The sequence below is a fragment of the Hypomesus transpacificus genome, unplaced genomic scaffold, assembly GCF_021917145.1.
Source record: "Hypomesus transpacificus isolate Combined female unplaced genomic scaffold, fHypTra1 scaffold_139, whole genome shotgun sequence".
In the NCBI taxonomy this organism is placed as follows: domain Eukaryota; kingdom Metazoa; phylum Chordata; class Actinopteri; order Osmeriformes; family Osmeridae; genus Hypomesus; species Hypomesus transpacificus.
Genome location: NW_025813713.1, coordinates 370,384 through 383,899, shown reverse-complemented (window position 1 = coordinate 383,899; position 13,516 = coordinate 370,384). Strand labels below are relative to the sequence as shown.

Sequence of the window (13,516 nt, the reverse complement as noted above, 5' to 3'; positions counted from 1 at the left end):
CCCTTGTGCTGCTGTTCAGCTGTCCGGGAGGGAGGGAGGGAGGCTAATCTAGAGGCTAGTCTAGAATAGACTAAGGGAGAGAGAGAGAGAATCTTAAAGATTGATGGTATGTGAGTCGTTGTGTGGCATTTACTCAGTAATGTTGCACACTGGAAACTTCTCGGAGAGGAGGGACCTGACTGTCTGACTGGGTGTGACCTGTCTGTCTGACTGGGTGTGACCTGTCTGTCTGCAGGGATGTACCTGTCTGACCTCACCTACATAGACTCGGCTTACCCCTCCACCGGCAGCATCCTGGAGAACGAGCAGAGGTCCAACCTGATGAACAACATCCTGCGCATCATCTCTGACCTGCAGAGGTCCTGCAGTTACGGTGAGGCACTCGCCACACACACAAACACTTAACCTCCCCAGGATCATCCCTGGAGGTGCTGGTCTCTCTGCTGGTCTCTCTGTTACAGCAGTGTTGTCTCTCTCCTGGTCTCTCTCAGATGTGGCTGTGCTGCCTCATGTCCAAAAGTACCTGAACTCAGTCCGCTACATCGAGGAGCTGCAGAAGTTTGTGGAGGACGACAACTACAAGTGAGAGAAGAACCCTAGTAGGGCTGTCCCCAGTCAGGGACACTCAGAATAAATAGCCCTAGCCCTAACCCTAACTAGAGACCACGTGGAGCTACTAGCATGCTACTAGCATGTAGAGTGGAGCTACTAGCATGCTACTAGCATGTAGTGTGGAGCTACTAGCATGCTACTAGCATGTAGAGTAGAGCTACTAGCATGCTACTAGCATGTAGTGTGGAGCTACTAGCATGCTACTAGCATGTAGTGTGGAGTTACTAGCGTGTTACTAGCATGTAGTGTGGAGTTACTAGCGTGTTACTGGCATGTAGAGTGGAGTTACTAGCGTGTTACTAGCATGTAGAGTGGAGCTACTAGCATGTTACTAGCATGTAGTGTGGCGTTACTAGCGTGTGCTCTCTGTTTAGGTTGTCGTTGAAGATTGAGCCAGTCAGTAGCACACCACGCCCCAGAGAAGACCTTGCAGGTACCCCCTCTCTCTCTATCTCTCTCTATGTCTCTCCCTCTTTCTGTCTCTGTCTCTCTACCCCCCTCTCTCTCTTCCCTCTCTCTCTGTCTCTCTCCCTGCTTCTTTGTCTGTCTCTCCCCCCCTCTCTCCATCTCCCTCCCTCTCCTTCTCTCCCTCTCTCTTTCTCTCTCTCTCTCCATATCTATATCTGTCTCTCTCCCTCCCTCCTCCAGGCCAGGAGGGGTCGGCCTCTCCTCTCTGTGGCAGGAAAGGCATCATAGTAGCCGAGGCAACCAAGGCCCCCGCCACCCCCCCCCTCCCCCAGGAACCTGCTGCCCTACGGCCACAGGAAGTGCCACAGCCTGGGATACAAGTGAGACACCCTACAGACCCCCCTCCTCCCCAATGTGCCCCTCCTCCTCCTCCTCCTCAGTGTGCCCCTCCTCTTCAGTGTGCCCCTCCCCCTCCCCTTCCTCCTCAGTGTGACCCTCCCCATCCTCCTCCTCAGTGTGCCCCTCCCCCTCCCCTTCCTCCTCAGTGTGACCCTCCCCCTCCTCCTCCTCAGTGTGACCCTCCCCCTCCTCTTCAGTGTGCCCCTCCCCCTCCCCTTCCTCCTCAGTGTGACCCTCCCCCTCCTCCTCCTCAGTGTGACCCTCCCCCTCCTCCTCAGTGTGCCCCTCCTCCTCCTCAGTGTGCCCCTCCCCCTCCTCCTCCTCCTCAGTGTGACCCTCCTCCTCAGTGTGCCCCTCCTCCTCAGTGTGACCCCTCCTCCTCCTCCTCCTCCTCCTCATTGTGACCCTCTCTCCCTCCCCCCCCTCCTCCTCCTCAGTGTGACCCCTCTCCCTCCCCCCCCTCCTCCTCCTCAGTGTGACCCCCCCTCCTCCTCCTCCTCAGTGTGACCCCTCTCCCTCCCCCTCCTCCTCCTCCTCAGTGTGACCCTCTCCCTCCTCTCTCAGCTTCATCCAAAAGATGAACAGCGTGGAGTTCAAGAGCGCCACCTTCCCCAACGCCGGCTCTCGACACCTATTGGACGACAGCGTCATGGAGAGCCACGCCCCCTCCAGAGGACAGGCCGAGAGCTCCACTCTGAGCAGCGGCATCTCACTGGGTCAGCACACACACACTCTCACACACACACACTCATACACACAGATGGCATCTCTAACTGTGTGTGTGTGTGTGTGTGTGTGTGTGTGTGTGTGTGTAGGGAGCAGTGAAGGATCAGAGCTTAGTGAAGAGATGTCCTGGCCAGTCTTTGAGAGGTTGGTGGACACACATACACACACAAGCTCACACACACATATACACCCACACACATCTCAGCATCACGTCAGTGTGTGTTGGACCAGGACCGGGTCAGTGTGTCCTTGCAGCCGGCCATGTCCTCAGAGCTGGTTCCTCATCCCCCCTCCTCCCCCTTCCCCTCTCCTCCTCCCTCTTCCATCCTCTCAGTGCTGCACATGGATCTCTCCCACCCTCAACACCTAGCAGTATATCTCCCCCTCTCTCTCTGAAGCCCTCCCACCCTCAACACCTAGCAGTATATCTCCCAGGGTTCCCGCGGGGTCTTAAAATGTCTAACATTCGGAAACTAAAAATGTAAGGCCTTAAAACGTCTTAAAAACGGACAGATTTTCATCCGAGGTCTTAAATTTCATTTATACAGGTCTAAAAAAGGTTTTCCCCTCGTTTATTTCAAGAAACGCTGGCCGCAGAAAGTTAATACAAAGTAGCAAGAAAGTATTGAGTCGTAGCCTACAAAGCGGAGCTGTAGAGTCGTTGCTACAAACGAAACTAGCAGAACGCTGCCCTCAGAACGTTGGTTCGGTGTGTTGTAGTTCTTTCTGGGGGATTTTGGTGTTGGTCCGTACGCGGTGATAAAACTACAAATCCTGTGATGCAACACCTGCCTGCAAAATACATCTGTGTCTCCTCAGAGTTTGTTAAAGTTCGGCTCCGTGTGGAAAATGGGAAAGTGTACTTTCAACGAGACATGGCTAGATAGATCACAGAGATTTCCACTGTTTGTTACAAGCGGTACCCAGCTTCAGGTACGAGGCTCGCTGCAAACTTTGCCCCAAAAAATATTCAATTAGGTTATTTATGTGAATTCATTGAAATAAAATGTTTTTTTCAGAATTTCTTTGATTTGAATATTTTTGGGGTAATGCGTCGTGTACGTCTTACATTTCAATCTTTTATGGTCTTAAAATGCCTTCAAAAGGTCTTAAATTTGACTTACTGAAACCTGCAAGAACCCTCTCTCTCTCTCTGAACCCCTCCCTCTTTCTCCCTCCCTCCCTCCCTCCCTCCCTCCCTCCCTCCCTCCCTCCAGTGATTCCACCAGTATTGTTCACGGTGGAACGCACCTAATTAATGTGCCAAAAATACATCACTCAACGTTGTCTCTGTCCCAGAAAGAAACCTCAGCATCACCACCCAGCGCTCAAATCCCTTTATCTGAACCTGTTCAACCACCAATTAGAGCTCAATACCATCATCTGATCATGTTTAACCACCAATCAGAGCTCAATCCCTTTATCTGAAGCTGTTTAACCACCAATCAGAGCTCCCCTCCTACTGGTCCAGGTGTGGTCTCACCTGACCTGCCTGTGTCCTATCACAGGACTCGCCTCTATCACTCCCTGGGCCCTGTGACTCGCGCCACCCGTATCCCCTACAGAGGAGCCCTGCGGTCCTGCAGGTACACCCTCCACCTGCCCCCCTCTATCTGCCCCCTCCAAAAGCCTCTGTGCCTGGGCCACTGTGTGTGTGTGGTGGTGGCGGGGTGTGTTAGAGCCTGACCGATTTATCGGCCAGCCGATATTATCGGCCTTTATAATGGCTAATAAAAAAAATATATATATTCTTTTTTATTATGCCTTCACAATACAAACAAACAAGGTACAAAATCAAGGCTCATAATGGCCGATAAATTAATATAAAACAATATTTAAAAAACAGACAACCATGTTATGTGTTGGCGTTGCATAGTTTGTCCACCAGACAAACCATTAAATCTACAACATCTACAACGCCACAAACCCTACAACCAGCTGATCCAGCCAGAGTCGGGCAGAGTGTTAGAGAAATCCGTTTGTTTTGTAACACATTTCTGGATTTTTTGTTTTATATATATATCGGCCGATATATATCGGATTTTTAAATCACCAAATATTTGTATCGGTATCGGCCTTAAAGATCCTTTATCGGTCGGGCTCTAGTGTGTGTGTGTCATGGTGGTGTATGGTGGAGGCTCTCTGCGATGTCTTCATCACCAGTCTCCTCTTCCTCTCGGCTGTGTGTGTGTGTGTGCGGTGTGTGTGTGCGTGTGTTCTCAGCTCTGCAGAATCGGAGGAGCTGGCGGTGCACCTGTACCCTGGAACGGTGACCCTGCAGGGGGTCCTGAGACGCAAGACCCTGCTGAGGGAGGGCAGGAAACCCACGGTACACTCACACACACACACACCGCCGTGACACACACACCGCCGAGACACACATACCCCAGTGTATTGTAGCTGAGTGTGTGTGTGTGTGTGTGTGTGTGTGTGTGTGTGTGTGTGTGTGTGTGTGTAGGTGTCTTCCTGGACTAAGTACTGGATGGCTCTGTCTGGATCTCAGCTCTACTACTACAACGCCAAGTCTCTCAAGGCCAGCGAGAGGAAGCATGTGAGTCCTCACACACACACACACACACACCCTCACACACACACGCGGGCGGTAGGGCTGGAGAGAGGGTAAGGGGCGGGGCTAGTGTGGTGGCGGAGACACATGGAAGTACTCATTGGATAATGAGCTATGACATCATTGTGGCCCTGTACAAGAGAGTAATGGAAACATTGTGTTTGTTTCCCTCCCTCCCTCTCTCTCTCCTTCTCTCCCCCCCTCTCTCTCTCCAGTTCAAGTCCTCCTGCAGTAAGAGTGTGTGTGTTGTAGGTCTGATGGCCATGATGGCCGACGACCCCGAGCACCCGGACGTCTTCCTGCTCACGGACTCCGAGCACGGTGAGACCCTGACCCCCGACCCCTGACCCCTGACCATAACCCTCACCTTGACCTTGACACATGCCAACTCTTATCTGTCTGCCTGTCTGTCTTCTAAAGATGTAAATGTGTGTTTCCTAGGTAACAGCTACAAGTACCAGGCAGGTAACAAAGCCAATGCTCAGCTGTGGTTTACACACCTCAGCGCTGCCTGCAGGAGCAACAGACAGCAGGTACACACACACACACTTACACACTTACATTCACACAATCTCAGACCCCCCTCGGTGCCATAGTGATACTGGTGTATTTGTGTCCTAGGTCCCAGCCAATCTGATGTCCTTTGAGTGATGGAAGAGGAAAGGAGAGGATGAGAGGAGATGAGAGGAGACAAGAGGAGAGGAGAGACTCAGATTAGAGCTATCACTGCCATGAGCTTAACTTCTGAACTCTGACCCCAAGCTCACTGCAGCCCCACCTCTGCCTTAATGACACGACCCCTGAGTGTGTGTGTGTGTGTGTGTGTGTGAATATAGACAACTGAACTAGGATCTGCACCACTGTTTCCCTGTGGAGCACTTCACACAAGGACCCTCCCTCCCTCCCCCCTCTCTCCCTCTCCCCCTCTCCCCCTCTCTCCCTCCTCTCTTCTCATGGATGGACATAAAGGATATTTTCCTGTATTTGTTTTGTTGATGTCCACATTCTAGCCTCTAGCTTTTTGGCCTATCATGGGCTACACACACTCACACACTCACTCACACACACAGTGAGAATATGTAAACATCCACACAGAAAGCACTGGACAGCCTAAGTGTGTTGTAGTTTCATCTCACGCTTCATTAACCTTGTTTCTTGTTCACATGCATTCACACACACACACACACACGCGCACACACGCACACACACACACGCACACGCACACGCACACACAATATTAAAACTAACCCCGAGGGCTCCTGCAGGAACACACCTCTCTCCTCCTCTCACCTCCTCTCACCTCCTCTCTCCTCCTCTCACCTCCTCTCCTCTCACCTCCTCTCACCTCCTCTCACCTCCTCTCACCTCCTCTCACCTCCTCTCAACTCCTCTCACCTCCTCTCACCTCCTCTCACCTCCTCTCACCTCCTCTCACCTCCTCTCACCTCCTCTCACCACCTCTCACCACCTCTCACCTCCTCTCACCACCTCTCCTCTCCTCTCACCTCCTCAACAGGCTCAAACACCCCCTGCTGTGTGTGTGAGGGGGAGGGGGGGGTCATGTCAAGGCTGTGTGCTAGTCCTTATTATGACTGTTTATATTCTCCCTCCCTCATCTGTGAGACATGGTCTGGAGTCGGGAAACTTTTTCACTGAACTAAACACACTCTGTCACACACACACACATTCTGTTACACTAAAGACTTGTCTGTCTGATCTTCCGGGTGTTTCTTCACTGTGGGTGCAGCTGTGTCCCTCCTGGGGTTGTCTGGAGACACACGCACCCTCACACACACACCCTCACACACACACCTTCACACACACACCCTCACACACTCGCCCCCTCACACACACACACCCTCACACACACACCCTCCCTTCTGGCCACCTGTGTCCTGTACTTCAGGCTTAGTGGACGGTTAGGAGAGGAGGGATGCTCAGTGTTACCGTGGGAACGACGTGCACATGCAGTGTTTTAACCATCTGTTCGTTTTCTGAGCTAAACTGTGGGTGGTCGTTTCTGCCCCTTTTCAGAACGTTTTGTAGCTTTTAATTTAGCTTTTTTGTAAGTTTGTTCATGTTTGTGTAGTTTCATGTTTGTGTTGTTGGCGTGTTATGTGTTGTGAGGTAACAGGAAGCAGCAGGGAGCCCCCTGCTGGTCACAGCCTCTCCCTGCTCCTCACCACCACACACAGGGCTGGGTTCCCTGGGAGCGAGACAGAGAGTCTGAACGTGATGATCTAGCAGAGGAGGAGATGGGGAGGGCAGGTGTAAAGGTGAGGAGGAGGATGAGAGGAGAGACAGGAGAGATGGACTATCATGCCAAAGGTGAGAGACCAGTTTAACCCATCTCTCTAAGATCAGGGTGCTACAGGGTGCCCCCCAGCCCTACAGGGTGCCCCCCAGCCCTACAGGGTGCCCCCCAGCCCTACAGGGTGCCCCCCAGCCCTACAGGGTGTATAGACACACCTGAGAGAGCAGCTGGGACCAGGACAGGAGAACAGATGACCGCAGATGAATATACTTCCTTGTGAAAGTGTCAAATACGAGTCTTGACCCTGTGACTCTACAGGACTGTATAACATGACCCTGTGACTACAGGACTGTATAACATGACCCTGTGATCATCACTCCTAACTGTGGGAGGACAGTTTGTCTTGATATCTGAATGTGAGAACAGCTTTTTTGTTGTTGGATTCTTTCGCCACACGAGTTTACACACACACACACGTCTGTGAGTATGTACAAGATGCACAACCTGCTCTGTGTGTGCAGTGAGTGAAGTTGCTTTAAGTTTGTTTTAATTGTGTTTTCCTGATGTCCTTTATCAGTCCGGTGAAGTGAGGCATGGCGCTGTGGTGATTGTATGAGGGCAGGGGGCGGGGTTAACAAACTGATCTTTCAGCTGTTCTGGTGTGTAAAAGGGGGCCATACCCTCTCTCTGTCACCCTGTGTGTGTTTGTGTGTGTCAGTCAGTTAAAAACAGGGTGTTCTCCCCCCCCCATGTCATGTGACCCGACTTCGCACTATGACCTTTTGATGTGAGTGACGTGCTTCGGGATTCGAGCCAGACAACCAATAAACACGCAGACCTTTTTTACTCCAATCAACTGCTTCATTACCATCTGTCCATCCGCGAGCTGCGATTTGAATGTTTGTTGACAGTGGGATGTCCAACGTCTGCCGTTGGGCTGTGTCCCTGTGAGTTGCGTGTATGATTGATTGTTCGTGTGTCTTATGCTAGTGTATGTTCACTTCAGGTTGACCCACTGATACTAATTAATATTCAATATTTCCTACCTAAATAAAACTTTAATTCTTTAACTTGTATTGTGTCATTCATAGTTTTGTATGAATGACAACAGCGCCATCTGGTGATGTCGGGTGCGTGTGATCATGGTACAGGATACCAGCATTGAAACTACAAGAGCTTACGCGGCCAATGTAGTGATCCGATCGCACATCGCTTTGGATTAATGTACTGTATTCTGCGTGAAAAAACGCCAGAGATAAGTGGGCGACGTAACATCGGAGTAACCAGAGTACTGCAACTGAAGAGGAAACATCTGAACTTTTCAGCGGGTCAAGTTTTTCGAAATAAAGGAACCCTAAACTGGTTTAAATTATCTTTAAATCTAGATAGCGTAGACATGTCTGCTTGCAAACGATGTATTTTATGTCAATTACATGTGACAATCTGGTCACACAGATGGTACAAACGAAGTCAAGTTATTTTCTTTTATATTTTAGGTGACATCTTTATTTTGAAAACAGCGGCAATAAATTGTGACCCGGAAATACTCCAGTGTTGTATACAAAACAGATTAAAAAAATAAGACCGTATCCGTAGATTAATATGGATGACAGCAGCTACCAAGTTCTCTGTAGCGTTGGACAGTCAAAACATAATTAAGTACAGGAGACACGCTATACACGCTGTTTTGCGTTTTCAAAGTTACTTTAATCTAAGTGCCTTCGGCGTCTATGCGAGTCAGGATCTGGATCGCACAGCTAGCTAGCTACTAGCTACCTGAACCAGCTGATTTCCGCAGCTGAACTCTCGCTAGTTCAGGGTGTTGAGTTGGTCTGGTTAACTTTAAGAATTTATTGATGTGCGGTTGAGTTTCCATGCTGTCAGAGATGTTTATGTAACTCGCTGCGGATGAGACGTTATCCGAGCCCTCCATTATTATGGAACTGTCACTATCCAACTCCAGCGACTGGGTTTGGTAAACACAGACGGTTTGCTAAATAGATAAGGATTGCAAGTCCTCAGATCAGCGAACTTCAGAAAAAAACTTCAGTGAAGAGTCATCCGGCCATAAGAACCTCACGACAACAACAGCCCAGTGACACGAAGTTTGAACTGAAAACATGGATTTCAATAAGGGGACTTATATACTCACGTCAAAGAATCCACTTCTCGTTCAGTGTAAATAGCCGTTTTTTTGTCCGCCGACTGGCTTCGACTCTGTTCAACTAAAAAGGGTGAGCCAGTCGAGTTTTAGCCGCTTTGTTTTGGTTAGCGGTTGTGCTAATGTAGGCTAGTTTACTCCCGGCGCAGAATCATTTGCTTATTGTCCTGCTAATTCAGTTTTCGTTTAGTACTTTTTTATTGTCAATACTCTCCTCAACTCTGAGCAAGGTACGTTCAACAGGGATTTATGATCTTGTGTTACGTTAATGTATTTGTGAGGCTACAGATTTGTTCATTGTTTGTGTTGAACATCGTGGATCAATCTAATTTCTACGTCACCCCCCCTCCCCTCTCCCCCAGGGAACCATGAACTGCCTGTCCTTTAGCGAGCTATGCTGCCTCTTCTGTTGCCCGCCCTGTCCCGGCCGCATTGCCGCCAAGCTTGCCTTCCTGCCCCCAGAGCCCACCTACTCCCTGCTCCCAGACCCAGAGGCCCCCCCCAGCGCCAGGCCACGGGGGGCCGGGAGGCCCGGGGGCCCGGGGGAGGGCCGCTGGAAGCTGCAGCTTTCAGAGAGAGCAGAGTTCCAGTACTCCCAGAGAGAGCTGGATACCACAGACGTGTTCCTCACGCGTTCCTCCAGAGGGAACCAGGTCTGCTGCATGTACATCCGCTGTGCCCCCAACGCCAGGTACCTACACGTGACGCCTGTGTATGTGTGTATGACCAGTGTAGTTGGGTTTGGTGGGACAGAGAGCAGACAGACTGGCTTTCAGACATCCTGTTCCCTCTTCCTCTCCCCCCCCTCCTCTCCTCCCCCTCTTTATCTGCCCTCTGTCTGTTTTCCATACATCCTGTTTCCTTCACTTCCTGAACCTACTTCCTCATCACAAGACTCAGAACTTCCTGCTCTCCTGCCTGACCCCAGCTGCCCTACTGCTGCCTGCTCTGCTGTTCTTTCTGTGTGTGTGTGTGTGTGTGAGAGAGAGAGAAATACACACACACACAGAGACGGAGAGAGAGCTGCTACCTTCATTAGGGCAGATGGATCCAGTGCCTGCTCAGCCTGTCCCTCTCTACAGGTACACGGTCCTGTTCTCTCACGGGAACGCTGTGGACCTGGGCCAGATGAGCAGCTTCTACCTGGGCCTGGGCTCCCGGATTAACTGCAACATCTTCTCCTACGACTACTCCGGCTACGGCGCCAGCAGCGGGAAGCCCTCCGAGAAGAACCTGTACGCTGACATAGACACTGCCTGGCACGCCCTGCGAACACGGTGACTACAACCCCCACAATACACCAGGGGAGGGGGTGAGGCTGGGAGGGAGGATGTGTGTGTGTGTCAGAGAGTTGGATATTTGTGTGTGTGAGAGAGAGATAGAGGTGTGTGTGAGAGAGAGTTCAAGGTGTGTGTGTGTGTGTGAGAGAGAGTTTAAGGTGTGTTTGTGTGAGAGAGAGTTCGAAGTGTGTGTGTGAGAGAGAGTTCAAGGTGTGCGTGTGAGAGAGAGGTGTGTGTGTGTGAGAGAGTTTGAGGTGTGTGTGTGTAACCGTGTGCCCCCTGGTGTCCAGGTATGGCATCAGTCCAGAGAGCGTCATCCTGTACGGTCAGAGCATCGGCACGGTGCCCACGGTGGACCTGGCGTCCCGCTACGAGTGTGCTGCCGTCATCCTGCACTCTGCCCTCACCTCCGGCATGAGGGTGGCCTTCCCCGACACCAGCAAGACCTACTGCTTTGACGCCTTCCCCAAGTCAGTGCTGCGCACACACACACGCAGTCTTTCCCACAGATTAGAAAGCAATTTGTGGCGGGGGGGGGGCATGTTGAAGGACAGCATGTTGGATGCTGTCCTTCTCTCCTACTCTTTCTTCAAAGCCTAAAGAATCTATCTCTTTCTCTCCCTGACCCTGTGTTTATGCTTGAGCAGCACTGGTTGAAGCCTGAAAATATTGTAAAAAATGTCGGCATATATGCAGGTAGCAACGCTAGTGCTAGCGTTAAATAACTATTTAGCTGGTTGGCTCCATGACGACGGATAAGGAGGGCTTGTGAGACTGCTCACAAAAAGAATGATGGGGAACCCACTTGTCTAGCAGATAAAGACATGTTCGTAGGTACCTAGCGAAAAGTAACGTAATCTTTCCTAGCTACGGTACTAATGTTGAAGGCTAGCTGATATCACATTGCGTCGTTGCTAACGTGTGCTGACGTTGGGACTTTGTGTGTGTATGTGAGAGACGCGTGAGGGACAGAGACTCAGGGATAGCAGGGAAAGGAAATGCATCTGAACGAGTACGCTATATGTGGCGGCCAGTGTTGATTCTGTGGCGCACCGCCACAAATGAGTCTATGTGTGGGAAACACTGAGCCTGGTGAAACACTGAGCCTGGTGAAACACTGAGCCTGGTGAAACACTGAGCCTGGTGAAACACTGAGCCTGGTGAAACACTGAGCCTGGTGAAACACTGAGCCTGGTGAAACACTGAGCCTGGTGAAACACTGAGCCTGGTGAAACACTGAGCCTGGTGAAACACTGAGCCTGGTGAAACACTGAGCCTGGTGAAACACTGAGCCTGGTGAAACACTGAGCCTGGTGAAACACTGAGCCTGGTGAAACACTGAGCCTGGTGAAACACTGAGCCTGGTGAAACACTGAGCCTGGTGAAACACTGAGCCTGGTGAAACACTGAGCCTGGTGAAACACTGAGCCTGGTGAAACACTGAGCCTGGTGAAACACTGAGCCTGGTGAAACACTGAGCCTGGTGAAACACTGAGCCTGGTGAAACACTGAGCCTGGTGAAACACTGAGCCTGGTGAAACACTGAGCCTGGTGAAACACTGAGCCTGGTGAAACACTGAGCCTGGTGAAACACTGAGCCTGGTGAAACACTGAGCCTGGTGAAACACTGAGCCTGGTGAAACACTGAGCCTGGTGAAACACTGAGCCTGGTGAAACACTGAGCCTGGGGAAACACTGAGCCTGGTGAAACACTGAGCCTGGGGAAACACTGAGCCTGGTGAAACACTGAGCCTGGTGAAACACTGAGCCTGGTGAAACACTGAGCCTGGTGAAACACTGAGCCTGGTGAAACACTGAGCCTGGTGAAACACTGAGCCTGGTGAAACACTGAGCCTGGTGAAACACTGAGCCTGGTGAAACACTGAGCCTGGTGAAACACTGAGCCTGGTGAAACACTGAGCCTGGTGAAACACTGAGCCTGGTGAAACACTGAGCCTGGTGAAACACTGCACACGTAGTCTCATGTAGCATACGTATGCATTCTCAGGCACTCACACAAACACACTCTTAGAAATACTCTGTCACATTAACAACCACACACATACACAGTCTGACACAGCCGGCAAACATTCAAAATGATAACCTCCCATGTTATATCTCCCCCCAGTATAATGATAACCTCCCATGTTATATCTCCCCCCGTATAATGATAACCTCCCATGTTATATCTCCCCCCGTATAATGATAACTTCTCCCATGTTATATCTCACCCCCAGTATAATGATAACCTCTCCCATGTTATATCTCCCCTCCAGTATAATGATAACTTCTCCCATGTTATATCTCCCCCAGTATAGAGAAGGTCTCCAGGATTCCCTCGCCCGTCCTCATCATCCACGGGACGGAGGACGAGGTCATCGACTTCTCCCACGGCCTGGCGCTGTACGAGCGCTGCCCCTCCGCCGTGGAGCCGCTCTGGGTGGAGGGGGCGGGGCATAACGACATCGAGCTCTACAGCCAGTACCTGGAGCGCCTGAGACGCTTCATAGGACAGGAGCTGGGCCAGCACGCCTAGGGGTCTCTCTCTCTATCTGTCTCTATCCCTCTCTCTCTGTGTCTCTCTATCTCTCTCTCTCTATCTGTCTCTATCCCTCTCCCTCTCTGGTATGTGTTGTGCAGACAGCTGATAAGTAGCTCACCGACCTGTGTGGTGTATCATGGGCTGGATATCATGTTAATCATGTGGCCGTAGCAACCAAAAGGAAGGCTCTCTGTGTTCTGATTCCTTCAGACCCTCCCCCCCCCTCCTCCTCCTGACTTTTATTCTACGTTGTCTTCAGACATCTGTTTTTTTTTTGTTTTAATTTGATCCAGTTAGGAATTATTATTGAATTGTTGTGAACTTTCTCTTTTTAGTTTTCTTCTTTTTTCCAAGAATGTACAAATATATAAGAAAATAAAGTCATAAATTGATAAAACATGGTTCCCTGTTGTGTTATAATACATTCATTACTTAAATAGATTTTCCTGGTATCGCATCACAAACTTTTTAAATAACTTGCATTGTAACTGCCATCTCTGGTATTGGTCAGGTGATCTTATTGCCGATCACTATTGCCAGGTTTTGCAAATGAGTGTTTATAGTGTCA

The 13,516-nt window shown here is 50.5% G+C and overlaps 2 protein-coding genes across 3 annotated transcripts in view; both read left to right on the top strand.

Moving 5' to 3' along the window:
• The window catches only part of ralgps2 (Ral GEF with PH domain and SH3 binding motif 2), a 44,586-nt gene extending 38,530 nt beyond the window's left edge, over positions 1 to 6,056 (top strand). The window contains 13 exon segments of the mRNA XM_047051122.1: positions 236 to 373; positions 492 to 582; positions 987 to 1,045; positions 1,261 to 1,337; positions 1,339 to 1,400; positions 1,984 to 2,135; positions 2,235 to 2,289; positions 3,654 to 3,731; positions 4,369 to 4,474; positions 4,604 to 4,696; positions 4,927 to 5,032; positions 5,153 to 5,244; positions 5,333 to 6,056. Coding sequence (XP_046907078.1) covers positions 236 to 373; positions 492 to 582; positions 987 to 1,045; positions 1,261 to 1,337; positions 1,339 to 1,400; positions 1,984 to 2,135; positions 2,235 to 2,289; positions 3,654 to 3,731; positions 4,369 to 4,474; positions 4,604 to 4,696; positions 4,927 to 5,032; positions 5,153 to 5,244; positions 5,333 to 5,362 — 1,139 coding nt within the window. The 3' untranslated portion in view covers positions 5,363 to 6,056.
• A 2,408-nt stretch (positions 6,057 to 8,464) lies between these two features.
• On the top strand, positions 8,465 to 13,345 carry abhd17ab (abhydrolase domain containing 17A, depalmitoylase b). 2 transcript variants are annotated; one of them, XM_047051127.1, is made up of 5 exons: positions 8,465 to 9,199; positions 9,489 to 9,817; positions 10,209 to 10,403; positions 10,697 to 10,876; positions 12,720 to 13,345. In XM_047051127.1, the coding sequence occupies exons 2-5, from the start codon at positions 9,495 to 9,497 to the stop codon at positions 12,940 to 12,942; spliced, it is 921 nt and encodes a 306-aa protein (XP_046907083.1). In that variant the 5' UTR covers positions 8,465 to 9,199; positions 9,489 to 9,494; the 3' UTR covers positions 12,943 to 13,345. The 2 variants fall into 2 exon arrangements, with proteins under 2 accessions (XP_046907083.1, XP_046907082.1); XM_047051126.1 differs by having other exon boundaries at positions 8,474 to 9,356.
• Positions 13,346 to 13,516: the final 171 nt, after the last annotated feature.

Coding starts and splice junctions, on each gene's coding strand:
- abhd17ab (XM_047051127.1), top strand. CDS start 9,495: ATGAACTGCCTGTCCTTTAGCGAGCTATGCTGCCTCTTCTGTTGCCCG. Junction 10,404..10,696: donor TGGCACGCCCTGCGAACACG/GTGACTACAACC, acceptor CCTGGTGTCCAG/GTATGGCATCAGTCCAGAGA. Junction 10,877..12,719: donor TGCTTTGACGCCTTCCCCAA/GTCAGTGCTGCG, acceptor TATCTCCCCCAG/TATAGAGAAGGTCTCCAGGA.